This window comes from Spermophilus citellus (genome assembly GCF_964194105.1).
Source record: "Spermophilus citellus genome assembly, chromosome: 4".
In the NCBI taxonomy this organism is placed as follows: domain Eukaryota; kingdom Metazoa; phylum Chordata; class Mammalia; order Rodentia; family Sciuridae; genus Spermophilus; species Spermophilus citellus.
In genome coordinates, this window is record NC_138185.1 from 26,760,618 (window position 1) to 26,787,257 (window position 26,640).

At 37.8% G+C, this 26,640-nt stretch overlaps 1 protein-coding gene across 4 annotated transcripts in view; it reads right to left on the reverse strand.

Annotated features, from left to right (window-relative positions):
* CSNK2A1 (casein kinase 2 alpha 1) overlaps positions 1-26,640 on the reverse strand; it is a 62,075-nt gene that overhangs the window by 7,257 nt on the left and 28,178 nt on the right. The window contains exons 3-14 of one of the 4 annotated variants that reach the window (XM_081291555.1): positions 22,358-22,567; positions 19,909-20,020; positions 15,718-15,819; positions 15,153-15,203; positions 13,912-13,971; positions 12,014-12,097; positions 8,143-8,253; positions 7,200-7,301; positions 5,986-6,086; positions 5,148-5,296; positions 4,270-4,356; positions 3,099-3,247 (exon numbers count right to left, since the gene is read on the reverse strand). In XM_081291555.1, the coding sequence (XP_081147681.1) occupies positions 3,132-3,247; positions 4,270-4,356; positions 5,148-5,296; positions 5,986-6,086; positions 7,200-7,301; positions 8,143-8,253; positions 12,014-12,097; positions 13,912-13,971; positions 15,153-15,203; positions 15,718-15,819; positions 19,909-20,020; positions 22,358-22,567 (1,285 nt within the window). In that variant the 3' untranslated portion in view covers positions 3,099-3,131. Of the gene's footprint in view, positions 1-2,894; positions 3,248-4,269; positions 4,357-5,147; positions 5,297-5,985; positions 6,087-7,199; positions 7,302-8,142; positions 8,254-12,013; positions 12,098-13,911; positions 13,972-15,152; positions 15,204-15,717; positions 15,820-15,898; positions 15,984-19,908; positions 20,021-22,357; positions 22,568-26,640 lie in introns of those variants that run through there. The other 3 variants (XM_081291556.1, XM_081291557.1, XM_081291558.1) reach the window with 3 other exon arrangements.

A 26,640-nucleotide genomic window follows, 5' to 3' on the forward strand; every position in this document is an offset into this window, starting at 1 on the left:
AATAGATGAAACTAACTCAGAAGTGAAGTGGTTTGCCTAGTAACCAAGTATGTGAGAAGGGGAGGACTGAACAGTCTTGTTTGGCAACAACATCATTTTCCATTCACGGTACCCTGAGTTCAAAAACTCCCAGACTGCCGAGCTTCTCAACCAATCTCAATTCCACTTGTCATCTCTATCAACCCAATACTAAATTTAAACCAAGTGAAAGCTATCTAAGCACACACGGTGTCGGGTGGAGAAGCATATTGCTCAGGCTGCAGGGACATTTCATTTATTTAAATGTTTTTATTTAAAAAAAAATTAAAGACCTTCATGGCACAACTTCTTCCCAGCACAGTTATGATTTAGTTATACCAATTACAATACAATTACAACCAATAAATCAAAGTGAGGGAGGATTTCTGACTTTAAACTTAAAAAGGTGGGGTGAAGAGACCACTTCAAACAAGGTTAAAAAATGTTAAAACCCTTTCAGAGTAACTGCCAACATAGCCATTCTATATTGGCATTCCATTTCCTGCCATCTAAGCAATGCAGACACAGGTAGTGCTGAGAAATAGTGTCCCAATACAAGGTATGCAGATGAGGTAATTTACAACAACACAGAAGTTGTTACTCTGTAAACCCTTGCCCCACCCACCCACCCAAATGGGTCTTTAAAAAAAAAAAACCCTCTCTCCATGCTTCTGCAATGACTCCTTAAGTAGCATTTTTAAAAACATTTATGTATTTTAAAAGGCTCTTGGTGGCACTTCAGAGTCCTCTGCAGTCACCTTCAGTTCTCACAAAGTCTGAGAGGTATGAGGAGGTCCACTGTCTGTAGCTCTCCACATCAATCTCAGCTACAACTAGATTTCTGAGCTACAAGACTGGGGTGTGAAGCCTTGATTTCCAACCCTCCTCCCCCACCTCAAATGAAAAAAATTCATTAATCATAAGAGTCTTGTTCAAGCACAATCCAGTGCAAACGTAATCACAAATTGCATCTCTGGCACATCTGGTGCTTTTTAGCTTCTGCACAAGTTCAACATGGTAACCCTCACAGCATTCTAGGGCATCAAAGGGTCAAGTACAATAAATAATCACTGTAAGTGGCTACAAGGAAGAAAATCATCCCGTCAGTCAGAATGTTTTCCCTTCAGCTCTCCCTACAGTTGAGAAGCATTATAAAAGGAGGCGTCGGCTTCCTCTAGAGTTTACCATTATATTCCCCAAAGCCACCATCTTGATAAAGTTACTAAAACCAAGATGGATTACAAAGTTAGATAAGTTCATTAAAGTCAACTCCCTAAACAACTGCTTATTTATGATGCCCAGGTGAGAAAGGCTCGTGAATCTATAAAGTAGGAGAATGGGGAACTAAGATTTTAGGCCTTAAAATACGTTGGAAGAATTTTTTCCTAGTCCCCATAAGCAGCTACTGTAATGAAATAACAGGAGAAAATACAGAGCTGATGGTTTTGCTATTGTGCTTAAAAAACTAGGCTTCCTTAGTGAAGCACCTGATAAACTTAGGTGGTTGGAGTACAGTGGAAAGTCCACTTTATACACACACACAAACACACAAAAACTGGCGACTTCCCATCCCCAATCCCTGCACTGCTGACACAAAATGAGTTTTATGGCAAAGGATCCTTAATCCCCAGAGACGCTTTGGCTTGTGGTGCTTTTTTAAGGCCTCTCTGCCCTGCCCAGTACCATGGGTCAAACAAGGGGTGTATAAAAACCGGGGCTTTGGGAAGCCTCCATGGTACAGGACTGCAGGCCCCTCAGATGTGAATGTGAAACACCCACCCAGCGAGACCTTTACACAGGGAACTTAAATCTAACCTTGATAAATAAAACCAAACGTTTATTTACACCAAAGAATTCCAACACTGGATCTTTCACATATGAAGGACAAAGTATTATATATATACACACACAGCAAGGGGTGGCAGGGCTGTAACAAGAGTTGATAGTGGCCCACGATTACAGGTCTACCATTTCTGTTTCACTGGAAATAGTGGCTCTGCTCCTGCCTTTTAGATATATTTATAAGACCGAGGAACAGGTCTTCTCATTGGATGGCATGTAAAGGAAGGGAGGGTAGGAGGAAAAGAAGGTAGAAAGCTTAAAATGAAACTCAGCGTGGCCTCACCGCCCATTAGCTCTCAAGAGCTGCTATCATGAAACCTACATAGAAAATGTTTCTTTTGAGAAAAGCAGTAAGTTATGCCCAGTAACCAAGTGACTTCAACATGGCCAAGTCAAAGAAAATGAAAAGATTTTTGCCTTCTCCCTCCTACCAGCTATTGAGCACAGAATGTTGGGAGGTGAAAGGCGAAAAGATCAAGGTAGTAAGGAGCCCGGAAGGGAAGGTATCACAATTTTAAACTAAACTAAAACTAAAATTATAAGTGAGCTGGATTTAGGGTTAGGTCAGTAAGACATGATTCATACTAAACAGAAGTTTTTAGGATCTGTCTGCACTTTGTGTAGATTTTCAACATCTCAACATAAGACACGCTTCCACTAGAGTCGCCAGGATAACCACACTGAAGCACTTCTGGAGTAAAGTGATGTAAGTGACCAGCAGTACACTGCTCTTAGATTGGGTCCGCCCTGCCTCTCTTCCTTCCTGCCTCCTGAGAAGTTACGTTTTTGTAATCTCTGGAGAAGAGCGTGAGATACACCCCCCAAAGTGTAGGAAGATGGGGGAAGCAACAGTGGGAATGGGAAGAAATCTCCGCCCAAATGCAGCAGCTGGGATTGAGGCTGGTTTATCTTTGTTCTTTAGTCATGAGGAACTGAATTTGGAAGGGGAGAAAAAAAAATCAGTCCGTGAAATATTCCACCTGCAGGTAATTTTTCAGGGAATCCCCTGAGTTATGAAAAGTTCGAGTTAAAACAAAAAAGAAAAAAGAAAAAAGAAAAAAAAAAGTAAAAGAAAAAAGAAAAAAAAAAAAGAAAAAGAAAATCAGCCTATTATAATTTTTTTTTTATGACTGAACTACTATAAATCCACAAGCAACGGTTCAGACACGGTGCTTCTGAAGTGTTCACCCCTCCCCGCCAGGCGCAAGCTGCATCAAGGAGAAGGTGGACTTCCCCACCTCTGCTCAGGCATCAGTAGACAGATGGGGCCATTACTGCTGAGCACCAGCGGCAGCTGGAACAGGCATCCCCAAGGGGTTGGCAGCAGCAATCACTGGTGAGCCTGCCAGAGGTCCAAGGGGTGATGGGGTTGGCACTGAAGAAATCCCTGAAAGAAAACAGTTAACAGTGAGTCAGAGATACCAAGCACAGCAACAGCAGTCACTAGTTTTTCCTAGGACTCTTTTCTTCAATGAAGGCTCCCTCCTGGTCAATTTTTTACCCATTATCTTGGAATCAGATCTCTAACAGAACATGAAACACTTACTCATTCTTTTCTATAGCCACATGATATCCCACTGAACAGATGCCCCATAACTGATTTAACCAGTTCCCTACTGATAACTGTTTTCAAGTAAGTAATCTCGGCTATACATTATTGTGCACATAGGTAAAATACTTTAAGAGGATAAAAAATAAACGGCAGCTAGTTCTTTAAAAAAAAAAAAAAAAAAAAAAAAAGAATTGAGACAGGCACAGTGGCACCCATCTATAATCCCAGGTACTTAGAAAACTGAGATCAGAAGTTTGCAATTTGAGGCCAGCCTTAGCAACTTACTGAGACTCTCAGGATAAAAAAAGGGCCAAGGATGTTGCTTGGTGGTAAAGTGCTCCTGGGTTCAATTCCCAGCACCAGGAAAAAAAAAAAAAAAAAAAAGAAATGGCTGGGGGATGTACCTCACTGATACAATGCTTACCTCACATGCATGTGGCCCTGGGTATCACTGGTCCCCAGTACAAAGAATACAGCAATCATTTGAGGATATATGAGTAAATGCCTTATAATCACCAGTGTATCCACTTGGATGTTACCTGAATGCATAATTCTTAGGGTATGGACCTATAGATACTTTTGAATAATTGTACATTTTATTAAAAATCACAAAACCACAGTTTAATAATAATGGAAAACAATTTTGTATGAATTATACTCCATAGTCAAGAGAGTGTCACTAAAGTAAATTTAAGTACAAAATGCACCTTGAGACCTGATGGGAAAAGCCACATGGGCCGGTCTGTCATCAAGGACATCCCACAGAGAAGATACATAAGAAATCAGGCCCAAAGAAGGCATGAAACTAACAGTAATGGACTTCTACATTTTAAATGGGAATATACCAACAAACTGACCTGACATCATATTGGCGCTGCTGACAGGTGTACTGCCCCCTGGCATGTTAGATGAACCCATTCGAGCCTGGTCCTTTACGACAGTGTCTAGAAAAGAGACAAAAGGTTAGGCTCTGTTTTGTTTGAAGGCTAAACTAACCAGCCTTGGGGGGCCTTATAGTAGCCACCTTCAAACTTTGCATTTTATCTTACTCCATATTATTCCTGAAACTTAAGGTAGTAATTGCCTTCACCATAAATTAGACAAGTAGCTTAAAGCAGAAATACCTTTTCTGTCCAACGGTGACAAAGGTAAACTCTGAAACCAAATCGTAGGAAGATAAGGTAATTACCATAATAGCACTAACTTAAGATGTTAAGTTGGTAGTGATGAAGTTGGGGCTTAATGGAAACAAATACAGACTAACTTGATCAAGACAACACTCCTCAGGGAACAATCCAACACTGATGTGTCACTGTAGCAGCATTTAATCCAGGACAGCACAATTAGCTATAGTCATAAACATAAATCAAAGTCTACCTATAATATTATAAGCCTTACTGGGTCTCCCCAACAAATGATTACCAGAGAAAGGACAGATGTAGTACTGTTCATTTCTAATTCAACTATTCCAGACCACCCTCTAAACAGTAAATTTATAGATTTGAAACCTCCCCCTAAATTTGCACAATGGTTGCCATCAATGTCCACTTGAAGATACCGAGGCTCAATGTGGGCCAAGTAACTTGCAGGGAGCTAACAGGAGCTAGACTGTAGCTCTCTCCAAGGGGACCAAGGGAGCAGAGCTTTCTTCACAGCATACACTCTGCCTCACTTCTCACATTCTGCTGGGAAGTGATGGGAGAGCCTCCACAGGCTGTGTGCAGTTAAGACTCACAGAAATAGGGATGTTCCATGGCCTCTCTTGCAGTGAGCCGTGACTGGTGGTCATACCGCAGCAGCTTGTCCAGAAAATCCAAGGCCTCAGGGCTGACAAGGTGCTGGTTTTCACTATGTACAAAGCGTTCCCATCGCTTACGAGAGTGTCTACAAGGACAAAAGGGAGAATGAGAAATGGATCACAGGGATAAATAAGCCCAATATTTCATTGCTACATCTTCCTCAGCCAACAGAAAAGAAAGGCAAAATTCAAGATAGCAGTCTTGTACCACTCTACCACAGTAGGGGTGGGGTGGGGTGAGAAGATGACAAAGCTAATTGGAGGCTGAAAGTAGGAGCGTTACAAAAAGGAGAAATCAGAGTCCTCCAATTGTAAGATCCATGAATTCAGGTTATTTTATAGGATGTTGTGAATGTTCCTTGCAGCAACACTGAGCTAACTAGACCTCTTTCCTGTTCCCACACACATCCCCGACAACTTTGCCACTTGGCAAGCAGAAGCCCTTGCATTAGGAAAGTCCACAAATTTCTTTTAAACCTAAATCAAGAGAGATTCTGATTTGTGCCTCAACTGTAACCCTTACTCTAAAACCCGTTTCATTAATTTCATAGGAATTCTCTTATTACAATCCTCATACTTAAAATCCTCTAAGTGAATGTGAGAAATAGTCATTCAACCCAATGCTTTACAAGCCTGTTCAATGCAGCATCCTGCAGCACCAGAACATGGGCACTCTAGCATTGCTGGCAAAACCAACAGAACTATTTCAAGAATCCAAAGCGTCAGCTCAAACCTAAGCAATTATGTTAGAGATGCACAGATTTTATGGACTTACCTGCCCAAGATATCATTGAAACGTGGATCTAATTCAATGTTGTATTTGTCAATATAGTCATATAAATCTTCTGTCCCCAGAACCTTGGCTATCCTCACCAACTAGTATTAAAGAAAGACAAAAACCCAGACCACAAGTACATTACATGATTAAATCAACAACCACAACCAAATTAACAGAAAGGTACCATTATGCCTATAGGTATGAATGTTACCTCCTAATAGTTTGTGGTTCAAATTTGTGTGCAGCAGGAATGAATTGACATAAAATTCTCAAATCAACTCAATGTGAAAATGTTAGAAAAAACTGCTTTTTAACTTTCCCCTTGAAATGTTCCCCTACTGGAACTGCACCCTTCACCCTGCCAACCCAACTGAAGATATCACTTCTTTTGGGAAGCTGACCTTGCACATGAAGAATACTCTCCACCACTGTCTTTGTACCTTGGTACTCTGACAGTTACAGCTCTAATTAATTTCCTTATCTGTTTAATTCTCTTACAGATGCTCTATGAAATACTTGATAAAGACTGAGTCCTGCGTGGCACCTGACAGTTACTGCCTTTGTCAGGTTGTATTCTATCATTCATTAGAAATGAATACTCAATGGGAACAAGGCAACAGTGCCTTCTACAAGGTGCTACAATTATGCTAGCTCCTCATGAATGAAATGGCCCCTTGATCTTCAAGGGGGAAGTGGAGTTAGTCTAAAAAACACCATCTCTATTTCTACTGATATGTATCAATTCAATCCATATAAAGAAATGGATCACAGAAATATTACATATAAATCAACATATAAGAGAGAATATTTCCAACTCTAATGAAAGCTTACAGTAGGAGATTCTATGGTAATGTACACTTTTTAATCTGAATAACAGTTGCATGATTGGTTTAATATAATTCTTTGAAATATACACATGCCTAATATTCATATGTATATTTCACAATAAAACAAGTACTGCAAACTAAAAAGACAGAAGAGAAAAAAGACTGTCTGATTTCAAAAAGCTAAGTTGGTGGCTACCAAGCATCAACTTGAAGATGAATGTCATGTTGACTGAACAAGCAGTAAATTGAAAACTTTTCTCTATCCTCAGAGATAGGATAGAGGGCTAAGCATCTGTATTTTAGACAAGTCCACTGAGGTTTCTAACGAGGATGCAGGTCTGGTCATCACTACATAAGTTTCTTAATGGGAACAATGTATATCACCTGATCATAATTGTCATGTCCATGGAAAAATGGCTCCTTCCGGAAGATCATACTTGCCAGCATACAACCCAAGCTCCACATATCCAAACTATAATCGTACATCTGTATTAAAACAAAGTAAATGTTATCATATGTGAATGCCCAGGCTTTTGACTTTAAAGCAGAAAATTGTCTATTATTAAAAAATAAAACAAACAAACAAACAAAAAAAACATTCCTCTGAGAAAAACCAGAGGCATATTATCTTTTCTATTTATGCATTCATGCAATTTTATAACAATGTGCACATACTACTTTAAATTGCTTTTTAAAAAAAACTTACATAAGAAAATCCCTGGTCTATGAAATCCTCTACCCCCACTTTAAACAGCACTTCGGAGGATTGAACTCAGGATCTTGTGTATGTAAGACAAACACTCTAGTACTGGGCTACATCCCCACTCCCAGAGTCTGAAACTCTTCAATGCATCTGATAATAACCTAGGAAGAATGACCGTGAAAAGTACCTCAAAGAATTTTCAGATTTTTAGAACGTGGTAAATTTAGGTATCCCTCCACTACCTTTGTGTGTGTGTGTGTGTATCTTTATATTCAGGGTGCAAGTTAGGAGAAGCAAAGGGAACATTTTTAAGTTTACTCTTAAGATTGGTTAAACCTCGCTTATAATTTTCAAAAATTTTGAAATTTCTGACTAGAAAAAATATTTTGGATATACTTTCCCTTAATTTAGGATCAAATACAGACCTATTGATATTCTACCAACATTATGAGAACAAAAGCAACACAAATTATGAGAAATAAAGTGATTCATGTTACATTTCACATAAAAGGGACTGCTATGGATGTACATAAATGGCTTATTCAAAGGCTCAAAGTGATGTAATTTGTAAATTATGTGCAAACTAACATAGGACCAAAATTGTACTTGCCCTTCCCTTCTCACCTGATAGTCTACAAGTAGCTCGGGACCTTTGAAGTATCGGGAAGCAACTCTGACATTATATTCTTGGCCAGGATGGTAAAACTCAGCTAAACCCCAGTCTATTAGCCGTAGCTGAAAGGAAAGAGAGAATAAACCATGAGCAACTTTATCTTCCTCTAAGCTATTTCCATTGGGCCACTAGAGTATTCTATTAAAAAACATCACCTACGTCACTCTTTATTGAAACTCCTTTACTAGCTTTTATAATAATTAAACTTAGCTTGACATTCAGCTTTTCCCATGATCTAGTTTATGAAGACACTCTAATTTTATGTCTCTCCAAATTTCTTTCTTTTTTGTGTTACTGGGTGGGGCCTGGCATGTGGTATAGTACTCTATCCCTAAACTTTATCCCCAGCCCATCTCATTGGACTAAATTATTGCTATTCAACTTACTAGTGAATATTTTCTTTTGGGATACTTAAGTTAGCTCCTCAATGAAGTCTTTTCTAATCACCCAAAGTAGAAGAAACCATTGCCTTTAGTTCCCTGAACCTTAGGTATATTTCTTTAACTCTTTATTGTCTGTTTTCCACATTTCATTTTAAATATGGACTGTCAACTCCTTGAGTTAGTTAAAACTATTTTAGTTACCTTTGTAATTTTTAGAATTTAACGCAATACCTGGTACACAGGAGGAAAAAAAACTGAGTAAATACTTGCTGAGTGAATGAAGTTTTACAAAAGTCACATATATAAATAAAACTTTTACCAAAATGTGTCCTGAAAGTAAAAAAAGGACAAGTAGAGACAAGAGATAACCCTATTTGACCATAGGCAAAGCATGACCATACTCTGGTGTGAGCAGCACACCTTGAGGGAAAATGACTGACTGCTCTGGAGTAAGTCACTGTATACATCTCAAATCTAAACCTGATTATTCCCTGAAAATCAACTCCATTCAGTTTCCTTCTCAGTAAAAGATGACTTCAAGCAACTTGCCATTCAGGCCAATTTTAAGATTCACCTTAGACTTCTGTTTCCCTCAAACCTCCTATTTAATCTGTCAACAAGTCCTGCTGTTGTACCATATTTTGACCATTACCATTACCTCCTCAATCCACTCTACCACCATCTTGTCTGATTTACTGCATTTGCCCCTTTTCCTAAGTAATATCCCTGCATTTACTGTTGCCCTCTATCATCTACACAGCAACCAGAACATTTCTTGTAAAGCTGTTTATTTTAGAACAATTAGAGGTCCACAGGAGGTTGCAAAAATAGTAGCAAATCTGTGTTCCCTCAATGGGTTTCTCTCAATAGCAACATCACACATACCTAAAGTACAATAGCAAAAGCAGGAAATTGATACTGGAATAATTCATAAGTCTTAAATGCACTATGGAGGTGCATGTATGCACATGTGTGCAGTTCTATACAATTTTAATCACATCACTTTCACCAAAAGATACAGAAGTGTTCCATCACCATGGAGATGTTTCATGTGATGTCAATTCCTAGTAACCTGTGTTCTCAATCTCCTTGGTTCTTTCATTTTTAGAATTAGCATGTAACTTTTTGAGATGCACCCATGGAAGCATGTTTTTTTCCCTCAATTCTGAGCTATCACAAATAAAGCTACATTTTATGTATATTGTTTTTTGTGTGGACCCAAGTGTTTTTCTTTTGAGATAAATGACACAGTTGGATTATATGGTATGCAGATATTTAGTTTAAGAAAGTGACAAACTACAAACATGCCAAATTTTGTATTTCCAACAGCAAGGTATCAAGTTTCTTCACAACCTTGCCAGCTTTTTAAAATTTTAGCTGTTCTAATACATATACAATGAACATTAAAACGCAAGTGAGAATATATCAATGTTCTGCTCAGACCTTGAAAAAGTTCTCCATTTTCAGAGACAGGGACTGACAATTACCTCTTAAGATGTGCATAACTTGATTCTCTTTAGCTCTGATCTCATTTCCCTCTTTTCTCCATTGTATCCCAGTTGCATCCTTACTGCTGTTCTAACATGTGAGGCTGTGACATTATCATACATACATGTGCATACATATATATATGTGTATGTACACACACACACATAAGCTTGTTTTCTTCCATAGTTCCTTGCTCATGATTTCCATAATACCTATTCCTTAAATAACTAGAATGAAGAGTATCTCTTTTGCTGAAGTATCTGGCCTTTTGTGCTTGGTTCCTGAAGCAGTTTCAGAGCAATACAGGTAAGACAATTAATGCTGTGGTACTTTAGGACTTAGAAAGCAAGATTTCTTGCTGCTTTCCTTCTTCTTATACCTTTTTCTCCTCAATGAAGACCACAGAACTGAATTTCTCTTAAGGTGAATCACAGAACTGAAAACCTGTTTGAGCTGGCCACATTGCAAGAGTTCTGAGAAAGAGTTGTGGGAACTCCAGTTAAACACTAACCGTAACCCTAACCCCAACCCTAAGACCACTATTTCAGAAGAGGTCCTATGCCATTTCTAGGAGGAATACTGTACAGAAAGGCCAAGAAGAATCCAAACAGACAGGATTTGATGAGTTTCTCCTCTTAGTCTATTAGCATTAGACCATACTCTTTCTGTCCAATCACTTTGCTATACAGTTGTCCATGTTACAATCACACTTATGCAATAAAGTCTCCATGAAAGTCCAAAAGGTCAGGGTTCAGAGAAACTCTCAACAGCTGAACATGGGGAGGTTCCAAGAGGGTGGTGTGCCTGGAGATGGCATGGAAGCTGCACCCCTTCACACATGCCTTGCCCTGTGCACCTATTATTTCTGTAATATCCTTTATAATAAACCAGTAAATGTGTTTCCCCTAGTTCTGAGAAAGGGGTTGTGGGAAGTCCAAGTTAAAGCCAGTTAGTCAGAAGCAAAATGTTAAACAACCTGGGGCTTGGGATTAGTAGCTAAAAAAGGGAAGAGGGCAATCTTGGAATCTAAGGTTATCTTCAGGTCAGAAATGAATCAAATTAGAGAATGTCCAGATGTTGTCTGCAGCAGAATTAATTACTGGCTTACTGGTGGGAACAAATCCCCACGCTTTTGGGGGTTATAGAAGTGATCTCTGTTCAGGAAGGCACATTCTTGCCTCAGGGCTTTTGTGTTTGCTATTTCCTTTATCTGAAACATACTTCCCCTGAGACAGCATGGCAGGGATTCTTCTGTCACCTTTCCAACGAAAGCTTCTCTTAACCCTTTTTTGAAACAGCAACACCCTTGGCCATTCAGTACTCCTTAATTTTTGGTCACCTCAAAAAATGTGGCCGTTACACTTCCCACGTAAAGCAATAGTAGGGGTGAGGCCTTGGATGCTTATTAACCAAACTAGCATTTTTCAAATATTTCAGCCACTTCACAGCTATGTACTTTTAATTCTCACATTTAACTTAATGGTGTACAAGGCAATCATTACACTCATTTCATTTTTCTTTTTAATATTTATTTTTCAGTTTTCAGGGGACACAACATCTTTTATGTGGTGCTGAGGATCGAACCCAGGGCCCTGCGCATGCCAGGCGAGCGCGTTACCGCTTGAGCCACATCTCCAGCCCCATTACACTCATTTCACAGGTAAGAAAAAGAAGGCAAATGAGAAAAGGGTTTCTCAGAAACAAATTATTCAATAAGAAAGACTAGAAACAAAGTTTCCTGGTCTAGACAAATGTTTTGTCCACTATACTCATCTGTTTCCTTGACAGTATTCCTAGGCATATAAACAATGGTTTAAAAATGGTGATTTAATTAATCTAGTCAGTTACCAAATATTTATCAAAAACAAGCACCTGTAACCATAACAGATACTAGGGATAAAGTGTTGAAGATTCCATCATGCGGATAAATAAAATCTGTTTATCTCTTTACCTTTCTGTGCTCATGATCAATCATGACATTATGGGGCTTCACATCTCTATGCATAATTCCCATGCTGTGACAATAATCCAGGGCCTGTGGAAGGAGCAGATAAAAGTCAGATTTCTTTAAAGTCATTTTTTTTAATACAGTTCTTTAATTTTTTTTTCTCCAACTAAATTTTCCTCCTATCCTCTGGAGACACCCCTAGGAATCAGGATTAGGACAATCACTTCTACAGCTATTTTTCAGAGACTTTTCCCAGGATTCCATAGTCAAGCAAACTCAGGTCTCTGAACTTCAAGTTCTGTTCTTTTTTTTTTTTTTTTATTACCTTTATTTATTTTTATGTGGTGCTGAGGATTGAACCCAGGACCTTGCACATGCTAGGCAAGCACTCTACAGCTGAGCCACAACCTCAGCCCTCAAGTTCTGTTCTTTACACAGTTGTTTCAACTACCTTTCTATTCAGAAAGACCCAAAAGTATATACCAGTTGCACCACTTCAATTTTACCTCTTATCCAAAATCTAGATTATTTCCATAAACATAGGCCTCACAAAAGAAAACCAGCCTATATGTAAACCTTATATCTGAAGAAGAATACATGTTTAGCAGCTAAGAGTTTACAACAGAGATTGGAAAACCAAGGCCTATGGACCAAATCTGGATTGTTGTCCATTTTTGTGGATAATATGTTATGGCACAAAGTCACATCTGTTTGTTTGCATGACTATTTCTTTTCTTTTTTTAAAAAATATTTATTCTTAAGTTTTAGGTGGACACAATATCTTTAGTTTACATTTATGTGGTGCTGAGGATCGAACCCAGGGCCTCATGCATGCTAGGTGAGCACTCTACCACTGAGCCACAACCTCAGCCCCATGACTGCTTTTATGTTCGTAAGTACAGAGCCAAATGGTGTGACAAAGACCCCATTAGCTCATAAATTCTAAATATTTACCATTCAGCCTTTTAATGAATTTTGCAAACCCATGATCTAGGTCATCCAATCCCATCTGAAAAGTTTCCTACCCCAAATTAAGATGAACTGAATAATCTTTGGGGTTCATTAATTCTGGTCTACTGATATCACTACCCAAGTTCTTTTTTTTTTTTTTGGGGGGGGGTGGTTTGGTACTAGGGATTAAACCCAGGGGCGCTTTACCACTGAGTTACATCCCTGGCCCTATTTGAGCTGAGGGCCTTGTTTAGTTATGGCTGGCTTTGAACTTGTGATCCTCACCCAAGTTCTTGTCCTAACTTAAGGGCAACTTGGATTCCCACAATTCTCAGGACTAGGCAAACATATTCATAACTTTCTGAAGCCTTACTTGCCATAGGACTCCATGGGCCAATGGACAGATCAAATATCTCCAAAGGCTTGATGTTAACCCTGTTTAATAAGAAACCTTAGCCAAGTCTTAGCAACTCTCTCCTCTATAAAATTGATAGAGCAAGATATTTGATGATCCCACTTGAGAAATCAAAGTTCATTCTCAATCATAAATCCCTAAACAGAGATTTATATAATCCTGAGGACAATGACCCTCTGAGGCTTAGTTAATGTTTGCTGTTTTACTTGTTGAATCATAAGTGAAATAAAAGTAAAGCAGAAGCTATCACATCAACTGTTTCACACTCAGTTCTTACAAACATCTCTTTCAAAGCCAGCCTGGACAACTTGGTGAGATCCTGTCACAAAATAAAAAGGGCTAGGGATGTAGGTCAGCAGTAGAGTGCTCACAAGGCCCCAAATTTAATCCCCAGTACTGAAAAAATACAAATGAATATGTTTTCCAAAACACTTCACAAAGTTTATTCACTGGCTTTTCTACCATCAGTGGGACTATTTTACAAAGGTAAGACCAATTCAAATTAAAAAGATATCTGACATCCAAGGATCCTTACCTTCAGAATCTCATACATGTAAAATCGAATATCATAGTCTGTTAACGTCTGGTACAATTGCTGTCAAAGACAAATGCAATATTTGAGCCACAAAATAATGCTAAGAAGAAAGCAATTTCTCACTCTCACTCATTGTAATTCAAACTAAGACTTGGTTCCTTTGCCACTGTTCTTAGATCTGTCTGTTCATTGCTTTCTATATCTCCAACATAACATTCACTTAAAGAGAATTTGGGTCTTCATCTCTACATGTAAAAGTGAAGAATTACTTACTTAAGTATATTGCTGAAGCTAAATCTACTATACTAATACATGTTTACAATTTAATTGTTTTTCCTTTACCTTCAGACCTCCTTTATAAAAGGCATTTTGGCAAAGACAGAACTTCTTTAGTAGGGAAATAACCATCTTTGACTTACACAGTCAGCACCACAAATCACTAGTGGGCATACAGATGGCACAATGCCAAACCAGTTAAGCCAATTTAAAAGAACTATTCCTGTCCCAAGCTGAAAATAAATTCAAACAGCTGTATATAATCTTTCCAGTCTCCAAAAGGTTGCAGAATTTTTACATATACATCTTTAAATGATTAGTGGTATTCTCTGACAAAGTTTATATTGAAGTTATTGTTCTGATTCTAAAATAGTTCCTCTTCTTTTTTCTCCTTCTCAATAAAATGCACACATTTATTAATAACAGTCTTCATATGACTGGTACAAGGACAGGTGAAATACCCTTACAACTTGTACTGTAATAGAGTACCTACATTTTCCGTTGTAGTGGAATTAAGAACTGTGAAACAAGTAAGTCTCTGGATGAGCTAGGATTCAGACATTGTTGTAGAGGTAGAATTTGACTACACCCTTCTTTATTCCTCACCTCTTAAGATTTATGGCCCAAGGGGCTGGGGGTGTAGCTCAGTGATAGGGTACTTATCTAGGGATTTGAGGCTCTGGGCTTAATCACCAGTACCACCTGGAGGAAAGGAGATCCCAAAGTTTCTGAGGAATCCCAGTGATTATCAAAACACGGGGGTCATTATAAAAGGGCAAAATATGCAAAGTGGGTATTAATCATATAAGAATTTTTTTTCTTAAGTCTTAAACATTTTGCATCATAAGGATGAAAAACTGATTTAAAACCACTAAGAAGCAAGTGCTTTTAACTATCACCCCCAAAAACGTTTTCCATGTGGTCTAAAAACCCAACAGCTTAAAATGGTTGGCTATATGTTATACCTTGAAGTCTGTGTTGTTTACGTGTTCAAAAACCAAGGCAGGGGTTCGTGACTAGGGGAGAGAAAAAGAAAACACACATTAGTAATAGCCTTGGCAGCTTTTGTGGGCACAAAGTTTGTGGATGCTGTGTGGTGAATTTGGCAGTCCTTGCCTCAGAAGTAAGGAACCCTTTATTGCTACAAGCCCCCCCACTCTGATTGTCACCACACTTAGGTCATTTTTTGGGATGGATTTCAAACAGAAGACATGGAGCTGAAGTCTCACCAGGCTCTAGGCAGCCCGACATTGCGCCCATCGCCCATCGGCATCGGACCTGAGTTTGCAAAATGGATTAACACATTTCAGTTTCCAGTGCTATCAGTCTCTTAGCCTAGAAGAATAAGAAATAGTCTGTGGGTGGAGGTCTCTTTGAAAGAAAGACCTAAGCTAGTTAAATGGTATATCTGATTAAGCACTTATAATGCCAGACTGAATGGTGAAAGGGAGAATAGAAAGAGGCAAGTTGTGCTCCAGTTCCAAGACCACCTCAGCCCCGGGGGGCCTTGCTAACACCTACTATACTCACCACAGGGTCTTTTACAATGTCTGCCAGTGTGATGATGTTGGGACCGCCTCTCAAATTCTCCAAAATCTTTATTTCTCGCTTAATTTTCTTCTTTTTTACTGGCTGAAAGGGTAAACGTATATCAGCAAAAACAATTATTTCAGAGTATTTTAACAGGTAGGATAATACATAAATGGCTTACTTATGAGCTCCTTGAAGGAAGGAAATGTGTCAGACTCGTCTCTGAATCCCCTTCTCCTACCACTGTGCCAGGCACTCTGCAGGTACTTACAAAAGTTGAATTAAAGGGGAAAAGATTTCCACTCCAAAGAATTAAATGCTAATTTCCACAGAATTAACATTTAATTTCAATTGACAGTCTTTAAAACCTTACACACTAGAAGTTTAAATGGCTGGTAATCCTAAGGTATACTGTAAAAACACTTCTTGTCCTCTAGGATGAAACACTGATTCTCTTCATTCCTTCCTCTAAGTGTGTGACCCTATGTGAAGAAAACAGGAGCAACAGCAAGGACAGCCAAACTGTTTCTGTGCAGCATAACCTGTGGGTCAAGTGTGAGCTTCATAGTCATGCCTGCCATCGGTGCCAGCCCCATATCCATTCCTGCTGGCTGTGTACCCTTGGGCAAATTTCTTAACTTCTTTAAGACTTTCATTACATGTAAAAAGAGGACCCAGCAAGAATCAAATGAGGTTATCTGAAAAGACCTCAGAACATGGTTGGGCATAACACAGAAAATACATGTTTAGCCTTATCTGAAGAGTCTAAAACAATGCTGGCTCAAGAAAAATATGATGCAAGCCACATGTGTAATCTTAAAGGTTCAATAGTCACATCAAATAAGCAAAAATAGACATTAATTTAAAAGTATGTTTTATTCAACTCATATTCAAAATCTTATTGCCCCTTGCTTTTTAAATTCTGAGACAGGTCTAGTTGCTTAGGGTGCTGCTAAATTACTGAGGCGGGCCTAGACCCGGGGATCCTCTGTCTCAGTTTCCTAAATTTCTAGGATTACAGGCATACACCACCACACATAGCCTAAATCAGAATGTTGAGGATGAAACTGGGAATGTATTTTTAGATAGTCCCCAGGTTGATGATCTAGGTCCAGGAACTACAGTACTATAAAACTCTTTTAACCTTAAGTTCTAGTTCTGGTACAGCAGGAAGCAAGCAGGTTTTAGAAACAGTCCTAAAAGCCTAGCTTTGTAGCTATATGGCTTTGGGGAAAACATCTAAAGGTTTCTCAACTTTATTTTTATTACTGGTGGAAAAGGACTATAGTTCCCTCAGAGCTGTTGTGATATGTATGTCCCATTGCAAAGATGACACTTAATAGAAGTATTTTTTATAGTCACTTTTATATAGTCCACATTCAATTCAACTCAAAGCTTTACCTTGCTCCTATGAGAACTCAGTACATTAGCTGGCTGGCTGGGAAGCAAGGTGATCAGTATTCCCATTTTGCTTCACCAGATCAGATCTTTTTAATCTGTGGGCCTATCTGGGAGATTTTCTCCCCTCCAGAGACAAACCCATCAATCCACCCCTCTTGTTTTCTATTACATTACTATTTCCCAATAGCTGATCTATGGCAAGACGACAACAACAACAACAAGAACAACAACAACAAAACAACCAACAACTATTGGTCTACAAATCTTTTATTTAATCCTAACTTCTAAAATTGGTTTAATATGGACCAGGTAGGTGACTTACACCCCAGTTCAATGTGATCACTGTAACTTTTACTGGATAAAACAAGGACAGACTAAAATTTTTCTTAAGGAAAAAAAAATTCTGAGTTGAGGAGATCAAAATATGGCCTTATGCATGTTAGATAAGCACTCTACATTTGAACTACATCCCAGTCCTAAAAATTTTAAATATAGTTTGTGAAGGACATTTATACATCTACCTTTTAAGACTGTGAGGAAATTCAGAAATTATCTTTTCTAGGAAGGTGAGAGCCATTGGTGGTCATGACTGAACAGTGATTTAGAAATTTATTTTTAGCCCAGTTTTCCTAACTATATACTGTATAGTATACTTTCTCTCTCTCTCAAATATATATAATAAGTATTATCATCTCCTTAAAAGACATATAAAGAGGGGCTGGGGCTCAGTGGTAGAGTGCCTACCTTGCACTGTGAGGCACTAGATTCCATCCTCAGCACCACATAAAAATAAATAAGGGTATTGTGTAAATTTACAACTAAAAAAATATTTTAAAAAATACATATACAGGGGCTGCAGCTGTAGCTCAGTGGCAGAGTACTTGCCTAGCATGTGTAAGGCACTGGGGTTCAATCCTTAGCACTGCATAAAAATAAATAAAATAAAGGTATGCTATCTATCTACAACTACAAAAAGAAACTTTAAAAAAAAGACATATATTTCATCCAAAGATTGCTGAAAACACTTTCTTCTGAGCAGCTCATGGAACCTTCTGCAAAATAGACCATATTTTAGGCCACAAAGCAACTCTTAGCAATAAAAAAAAAACGACATAAATAACATTCTCTCATTCTATCATATAGTTTCCAGTATGAACACCATCTTACAATAACAGAATTTCAGGCACCAAGTAAGTCACCATACACATTTTCATATCGGATCCCTATAAAAAGCCTAAGAAAGGTAGGTAAAACAAAATTATCTCACTTTCACAATGAACTACCATGGTTGACTGCTATTAGAGTTTGGATTAAAGCACAAGTGTTCTGATTTCCAGCCTACTTCTCTTTCTTCATGTGATGTCAGATATAAATATTTAAACACTGGTTCTGAAATGGTAATGAAGAACCCTAGCAAATTCCCAGGGTCACAGTAGAATGCTTTAAATTTTGAGGGAAATTCATCAATCACACTTGATATTAGCAAGACAGTAAGTACATTACCAGCCTGAGGTAGATCGTAGTTTCAACATTTGAGGACCTATTTTTATGAAGCTGGGTTTTCAGGTTGTTGCTGTGATAAAAGCAAGTACTATGCAAAAAGTCAGTGTAGACCAGGAAATGAGCATGGTGGTGTCCACACAGATCCCAATATTTGAGAAGCAGTGAAATATACACATCTCAATAGCAATCAATTATGGTTACATAAGAATAAAATAATTATTTCTTTTAATGAATGTGTATCAATCTCTTGATGGCCACCAACTTGTTAAATATAATCACTTTATTATCCTAATTAGAATAAGATGTACTCCATGCTTGTATAAATAGTTCAAAATAGACTACTGTCATTTATTAACTAAAAAGAACACATAAAAATTTAAAGAAATAACAATCACTTATTTATTTGAACAAAGTTCCTATTAACATACAGAACCATTAGGTATTTCTTTTGGCTTAGGATTACCCTAAAGAAAGAACAACAACAAAACACCATTTAGACAATGTAAAAATGTATCTGCTGTAAATTAGAAACAGCTTGGCTTGTAACTGAGTTGGTTACCTGTAGTAAGGAACTATGGAATAAATTCCCAACAATAGTGCACACTATAGTAATAACTAAATTACAAGTTGCATATTAGTAGCCCATTGGCCAAATCTGGACTGTGCAGATTTGTTTTTTTTTTTAAATCTTGAGTCATTTAAATAATCAGGTATTCATACATTAACAACAGTTTCTGGCTTCTTTCTGTAAAACAGAAATTAAGCAACAATAGAATTGTACTGCAAAAAGAAAACAAAGACTGAGAAGCAGCGACCTCCTTCTGAAGGGATACGTGCTTCCCAATTTGCATCAGTCCCTATCACATCACCTCAACACAGGAAATTATACCTGACTAGATGCACTGATGTCTCTGCCTGTCTCTTTAAGGTCTGCCTTTGTGCCCTCTCATCCTTTTAAAGTAGAGGTAATGATTTATTTATTGAAAACAAAACCATAGACAGTAATTAAAAATTTAGGAAATGAATATTAGGCAAAACCTAGGAGACAATGTGTTTACTTTCATTCTCTGCCACAGCATAACTATACGACTTGAATCAAATCACTTCTTTGCTTCAGGTCATTATCTGTCAAACAAGGATTACCTGTTCTATCAACTTCAGAGAATATAATAAAATAAAGGGGTGAAAGCACTCCAAAAACCTCTCAAATGAGGTTATAAAAAGGCATCACTATTATTTTTAAAAACCTACATTCTAAATACCTCTAAAATCCTCTCTTATACTCACCTTGAGAATTTTAACAACAACTTTTTCATTATTTGTGATGTTGATGGCTTCGAATACTTCACTGTATTTACCCCGGCCTAACTTTCTAACCAGCTGATAGTCATCTTGATTTCTGTAGACAAAAAAAAGTCAAAGTCACAATGATTTAAAAAGTTCAAATTATCAAGCAGCAAGTCAACTTATAAAATTCTATTATAGTAGGAATTAGAAAAGATTTTTCAAATGTTGTACTGTATTTTGGTTTTGTACTGATGATTGAACTCATGAGCACTCTACACCGAGCTTCATCTTCAGTGCTATTTACTTATTTAGGCTACTGGGATTGAACCCAGGGCACTTAACCACTGAGCCACACATCCCCAGTCCTTTTAAAAATATTTTATTTAGAGACAGGGTGTCACTAAGTTGCTTAGGATCTCGATAAGTTGCTAAGTCTGGCTTTGAACTTGTGATCCTCCTGCCTCAACCCTCTGAGCCACTAGGATAACAGGCAATACCACTGCACCAACTGCTTTTTATTTTGAAGCAGGGTCTTGTTAAATTGCCAGAGATTACAGGCATGCACAACTATAACAGGCTCCACATATTTTTAATTGGCCTAATTTTTAAAAACAGAGTGCAAAAGCCTGGCACCAGGGTACATTCTTGTAATTCCAGTGCCTCAAGAGGCTGAAGAAGGAGGATCACAAGGTGAAGGCCAGCCTTAGCAATTTAGTGAGAACCCCTGTGTCAAAAAAAGGCTGGGGATATAGCTCAGTAATATAGAGCCCAGTAGTGGGGATGGGGGCACCAAATCCCAGAAATTGAAAAATGAAGCCTTTCAATGATTTCTTCAAATCCCAAACTGCTTATGCCCTTACTGACATTCCACAAATGTTTAGTTCTTATTAGAATTTGTTACGTATGTTTTCAACAAGTATTTCTCTTAGAGATGGGCCTCTTTGCAGGTTAAGTGGCTTTAAATACATAAGCTTGATTTCCCACTTGCTCTCCAAGGCAAACACGGAGAATAATCCATGTTACAAAGTTAACAAACCACACTGCAGACCATAAACCATGGTTAGGGGTCCCATTCTCTACTTTGACTCATACTCCATCATTAAGAAGCAATGTCAATTGTCATAAACAGAGGTTAAAAAAAAAAAAGGGAAATGACACCCCTTTCCTGCCCTTGCTTCCAACTTAGAGGCTATGCTGTAAAGAATGAAAAACATGGCTTCCCCAACAGGTCAAAATTTCATTTACTCTTAGAATGTATTATTTTCCATAGCAGTCTGTCATTTCCCTCAGAAAGCTCAAACAAGTGAGTGAAAAGAGAAGGCAAAGGTACTAAGAGCAACAGACAATGTAATAATCCTGGAGGTCTAGGGGAAGGAACCTTTCTTAGTTCTCATTAAAGCTCTCCTCCTGTGTGAGGGCATATAAAACAAACCCTAGCAAGCAATGGCACCATGCCAAAAAATGACAACGGACTGTTTAGTGCCACTTCAAGCAGAACTAAATGTAAAGCACTCAATCTGCAAATAGTGGTTCATATTACCTAGAGTCTGAAGTCTGGCACACATTTACTGGTATTGTGCCTCTGGTTCTTGATGATATCTTTAAAGCACACAGTGTGCCTCTTTATGCAGAGACAAAAGTATTTACTGCTAAGAATCATTGCATAACCACTATAAAGAATACAACCTCACACAATTCAGGGAGACAGTTGTGAACCACTTATGTAGGCTATGTAATCAGAGCTGTATCTTTATGAGCTTTCGTGCTTTCTTTTGCACTTGAATGTCAAAATAGTTTTATCACAAAACTATGATCAGATCAATTAAATGTAATGCCACACTGGGACAGGAAATGCAAACATTTAAATGAGTCTGCACAGAGAATCAGAAGGGCAAACACAGCTGTTCAGGCAGACTACAACTGTTCAAGATGGAATCTGGGCTGAATTCCATGTTAAAAATGCCTAGTCTCATGATAAGGGCAAATGTTTAAGGATTTAATTTTGCTTCTCATCAAAAAGGACACCTTTCTGGAGAACTGTTCCATCCTTTAGTATCAGCATGGGACAACATTCACTGACCTCAAAAATACTTTATGTAAGAGTTTTGTGTTTTCAGTCTCTCAGGCACTAATTCTCACCTGTTTGCAATAACCTTAGCTTGAGACACAAGCTCATAGCTACCACCTTCATGTACAAAATATATAAATGAGAGAAAAGAAAACATAGAAAATGATTTTTAAAGTCAGTCCTTCAAAATTGTTACCTTACCAAAACAATGCTCTGCTTCTTTACTACAGAACCAAATTTGCAGCTCAAAAAAAAAGAAATCACAAGCTGAACTTCAACCTTGAGGTCTGGAGAAGCAGAGTTGGGAAGATTTACTGACTCAATGAATCCACAAGACTCAGTACTCTGAGTGAGGACAGTGAAGTAAATAGGAATAATTACCCCCATTCCACCACATGTGACTCATAATCCCAGTACTCTCGGGGTCTGTGTGTATTGACATCTGTGTAAACTCTGGCCCTGCTTGGCACGGGTCCCGACATGTCAGACAGGTTGGCGGACAAAGCTGAACTTGAGGCTTGAAGATCTGGCAGTAACTGTGTGCAGAGATGGCTGGGAGTAAGACCTTGTTTCAGACCTGTTTTCTTCAAACTACAGAAACAAAATGCAAAAAAGTCCAATAAATTATTATTTTTTTAAGTACAGAGGAAGAAAAAAGTTTTACAATAATAACGGCCTTAATTATACCTTAGGCTCTTCTACCTATTAATCCATGAATAAATCCCAACTAATGTTCTTTTTTTTTTTTTAAATTTCTTTTAGTTTAGTTGGGCACAATATCTTTATTTTATTTTTATGTGGTGCTGAGGATGGAACCCAGGGCCTTGCACATGCTAGGCGAGTGCTCTACCACTGAGCCACAACCATAGCCCCACAATGTTCTTATTAATATGGAGGGGGAAAAAACCCCTAAGATAGATACTAAAACTTGATGTTGGTCCGAATCATATTTTGCAAAGCAGTCTATAACTTCTGTATGAAATGAATGTTCTTTGTAAAATAGTCTAGAAAAGGCAAAAATGGCATTGAGAATAGATAAATCAGCATTTACCACTGTTCACACATTACACAAAGTACTGGCAGGAACAGTACTTTCCTTTCAGCAGCTTTCTACAACTTAAGAAGGAGTGCTAAAAGGTTCTAGAATGGTGGCAAAGTTGAGAATACAAATTGTCAGTTTGACTTTAATATCTGATGAAAAACAGAAAGAAAATAATGTCATACATCTTCAATGTTACCTTATACTGATCCAAATCATTCAAAGAATCTTATATAATAATTAGCAGACATTTGAACACTGGAAAGACGTTTGATTTCATTAAATCTAAAAACAGAAATCAGTAATTTCCTCTTGCTTTGTTTAATATAGAAACTTAATAAACACAGTATTAGGTATATTAGCTAAGCTACTACAAAATGATTCTAGCAAATCAGTCTATCAAGTCAAATCAAATGCATCCCCTGACTATTCCAACCTTTTATCTTCATTCTCTGAAAATCCTACAGCATCCATTGATTCCCTTTACTATGTATTTAATTAAAATTGTACTGAGTCTTTATATGATAATTAACACATCTTCTATGTAGTTTTCTGGTTGAGACTGAATAACACAAATCTAATTATTAGGAAACACTGGACAAACAGAAAATGAGAAAGCATCTTTAAAAGAAAGGGAGAATCTATAGTCCTAAGTAATATTATTATCATAAAAGAAAAAGGGCTGGATGATGTGGCATACTCCTGTAATCCCAGTGGATCAGGAGGCTGAGGCAGGAGGATTCCAAGTTAAAAGCCAGCCTCAGCAATTTAGCAAGGCCCTAAGCAACTTGGTGAGACCCTGTCTCTAAATAATATACAAAAAAGGGCTGGGGATGTGGCTCAATGGTTAAGCACCCTTGGGTTCAACTGGTACAAAAAAAAGAAAAGACAAAGGAAGGCTAGCAACATATGAGTAAATGTAATACATTATTCTAGACTGTACACTGTACTGAAGAGTTGGGATGATATGAAAACAACAATGATAACAATGGAGCATGGATGAGAGATTAGTGTGCTAATAAAATTTATGAAGCTGGCACAGATTTATTTATGATAGTTAAGAGAATATCATCTATTCTTACAAAATTTTCCTGACGCCAGGCACAGTGCTATAATCCCAGCAGCTCAGGTCAGGAGGCTAAGGCAGAAGATTGCAAGTTCAAAGCTAAACTCAGCAAAAACGAGGCGCTAAGCAACTTGATGAGACCCTGTCTCTAAATAAAATACAAAATAGGGCTGAGGATGTGGCTCAGTGGTTGAATGCCCCTGGGTTCAATCCCCAGTGCAAAGAAGAAAAACTTTTCCTGAAGTCCTTAAGGTAAAAGCTCATGATGTATATAATATACCCTTAAATGGTTCAGAAATAAATGTGCCCACATGTGTGTATATATGAAGTACACATGAAAGCACAATCACAAATGTTAAAACACAGGATAAAATATTACAATAATAAATCTGGCTTAAGGGGATACATACATCCTTTGTACTATTATATGTTTTTGTGCAAACATTTAAAAAAATTGTGTTAAAATATGTGAAATATAAAATTTAAACCATGCTAAAGTATACAGTTTAGTAGCATTGAACACATTCACATCCTTGTGCAACTATCACTACACCATCTGTTTCTAGAAATTTTCACTATTCTGAACCGAAACTGTACCCATTAAACACTAGCACCTCACCTCTGGATTCTTGAATCTACAATTCTATCTTCTGCTCTATGAGATGACTACTTCAGGTACCTTGTACATGCAGAACAAGACAATACCTGGTTTATTTAATTTAGTACAATGTCTTGAAGGCCCACTCACACTGTAGCATGTTTAAGAATTTCATTTCTTTTTAAGATGAACGATAACTGGAATTTATACACCACCATTTTTGGGGGTAGTACTAGGGATTGAGCCCGGAGGTGCTTTCCTTTACCTATTTCAGTCTCTGAGCAGCTGTGATTTCAGGTAATGTGCCACCACACCCAGCTGTATTTACTGCATTTTGCTTATCCATTCATTTGCTGACAGGCATTTGGGTTGATTTCACATTCTACTACTGTAAATAATGTTACGATGAACATGGATGTACAAATATCTGTTTGAGACTCAGCTTTCAATTCTTTTGGGTACATACCCAGAAGTAGGAATGCTCACTCAAATGGTAGTTTAATGCTTAATTTTTTGAGGAATTACCATTTTGCTTTCCACAAGCAGTTATATCACTTTACAGTCTCACCAAAGTACACAAAGGTTCCTACACAGTACACAAAGTTTCCAATTTCTCCTAATTGGTATGAAGTGGTATATTATTGATTGTGATTTGTATTTTCCTAATGATTAGGGATGTTGAACATCTTTTCATGTGCATATTAGCCATTTGTATATCTTCTCTGAAGAAATGTCTATTCAAAGCATTTATGCATTTTGTTGTCTGTTTTTGGTATCACAGGTATTCTACTTTTAACTTTTTTCTCCTATGTAAATTTGAAGTTATTTCCAATGAAAGTTTGAAACAGTATAAAAAAACCTCATGGCCATAAAGGAAAATTTATCCATAAACACACAGCCACTTGATAGCAGTAGCAAGAATCAAAAATCAAATTTCTGTCTCTGTCTTGTGACTGTGATCTCTCTCCCCAAATAATCATAAACTAGTTAGATAACAATATAATTATAAGCATTTACTATGTGCCATATATTGCTTTATAAGGATTTATTTAATTTAATCCTTACCATAAGGAAGTAGTTAGGAAGTTGCCATTATCCTCATTTTTATAGAGGAAACTGAGGTAAAGAAAGGTTAAGTGACCTGATAAAAAAAACAAGGGGCTGTATTTCATACCCTGTTGGCCTATTTTCAGACTTTCAAAGAATTAATTGTATTTACCATATAGGTTTGTAGGGAAGGACTGGAATTAATGTAAAAATATTAAGATTATGCTTATTTGAAAGCTGTGAGCCTGGTGCAGTGGCCCATGCCTGTAATTGCAGCCACTCAGGAGGGTAGGAGGACTTTGAGTTGGGTCAAACCCAGTGCTTAGCAATTTAGCAAGGCCCTAGGCAGCTAGGTGAGACCCTGTCTCTAATAAAATACCAAAAATGGGCTAGAGATGGCCTGGGTTCAATTCCTGATACCTCCCCACCCACCAAAAAAGAAAGCTGTGAGATCTGTGAAGTTTTAAGCTAGAGTTTAGCTACCAAAGGAAGATAAGCCAGAAAAGATGCCTCTTATTCTGATGGTTTCAAAGGCTTAAAGCTTTCAGATGAATAGCATGAGACCGGAAGGTGAGCAATGCTATGCTCCATATGTATGAAAAACACAATCAATGATATCAGGGCTCCCCACCCCAAATACATGAAATTAAAATCATGTATTTACTATGAATTCTCCTGTCCAACAGAAACCTTCTGGTGCCAGGCATGATGGCACACCCCTAGAATCCCAGGAAAAGCAAGGTGCTAAGCAACTCAGTGAGACCCTGTCTCTAAATAAAATAGAAAATAGGGTTGGGGACGTGGCTCAGTGGTTGAGTGCCTTTGAGTTCAATTCCCGGTACCAAAAACTGAAACCAAATAAATAAATAAATATATAAATAAACAAAACAAAACAAAAAACCCCAACCTCTGGT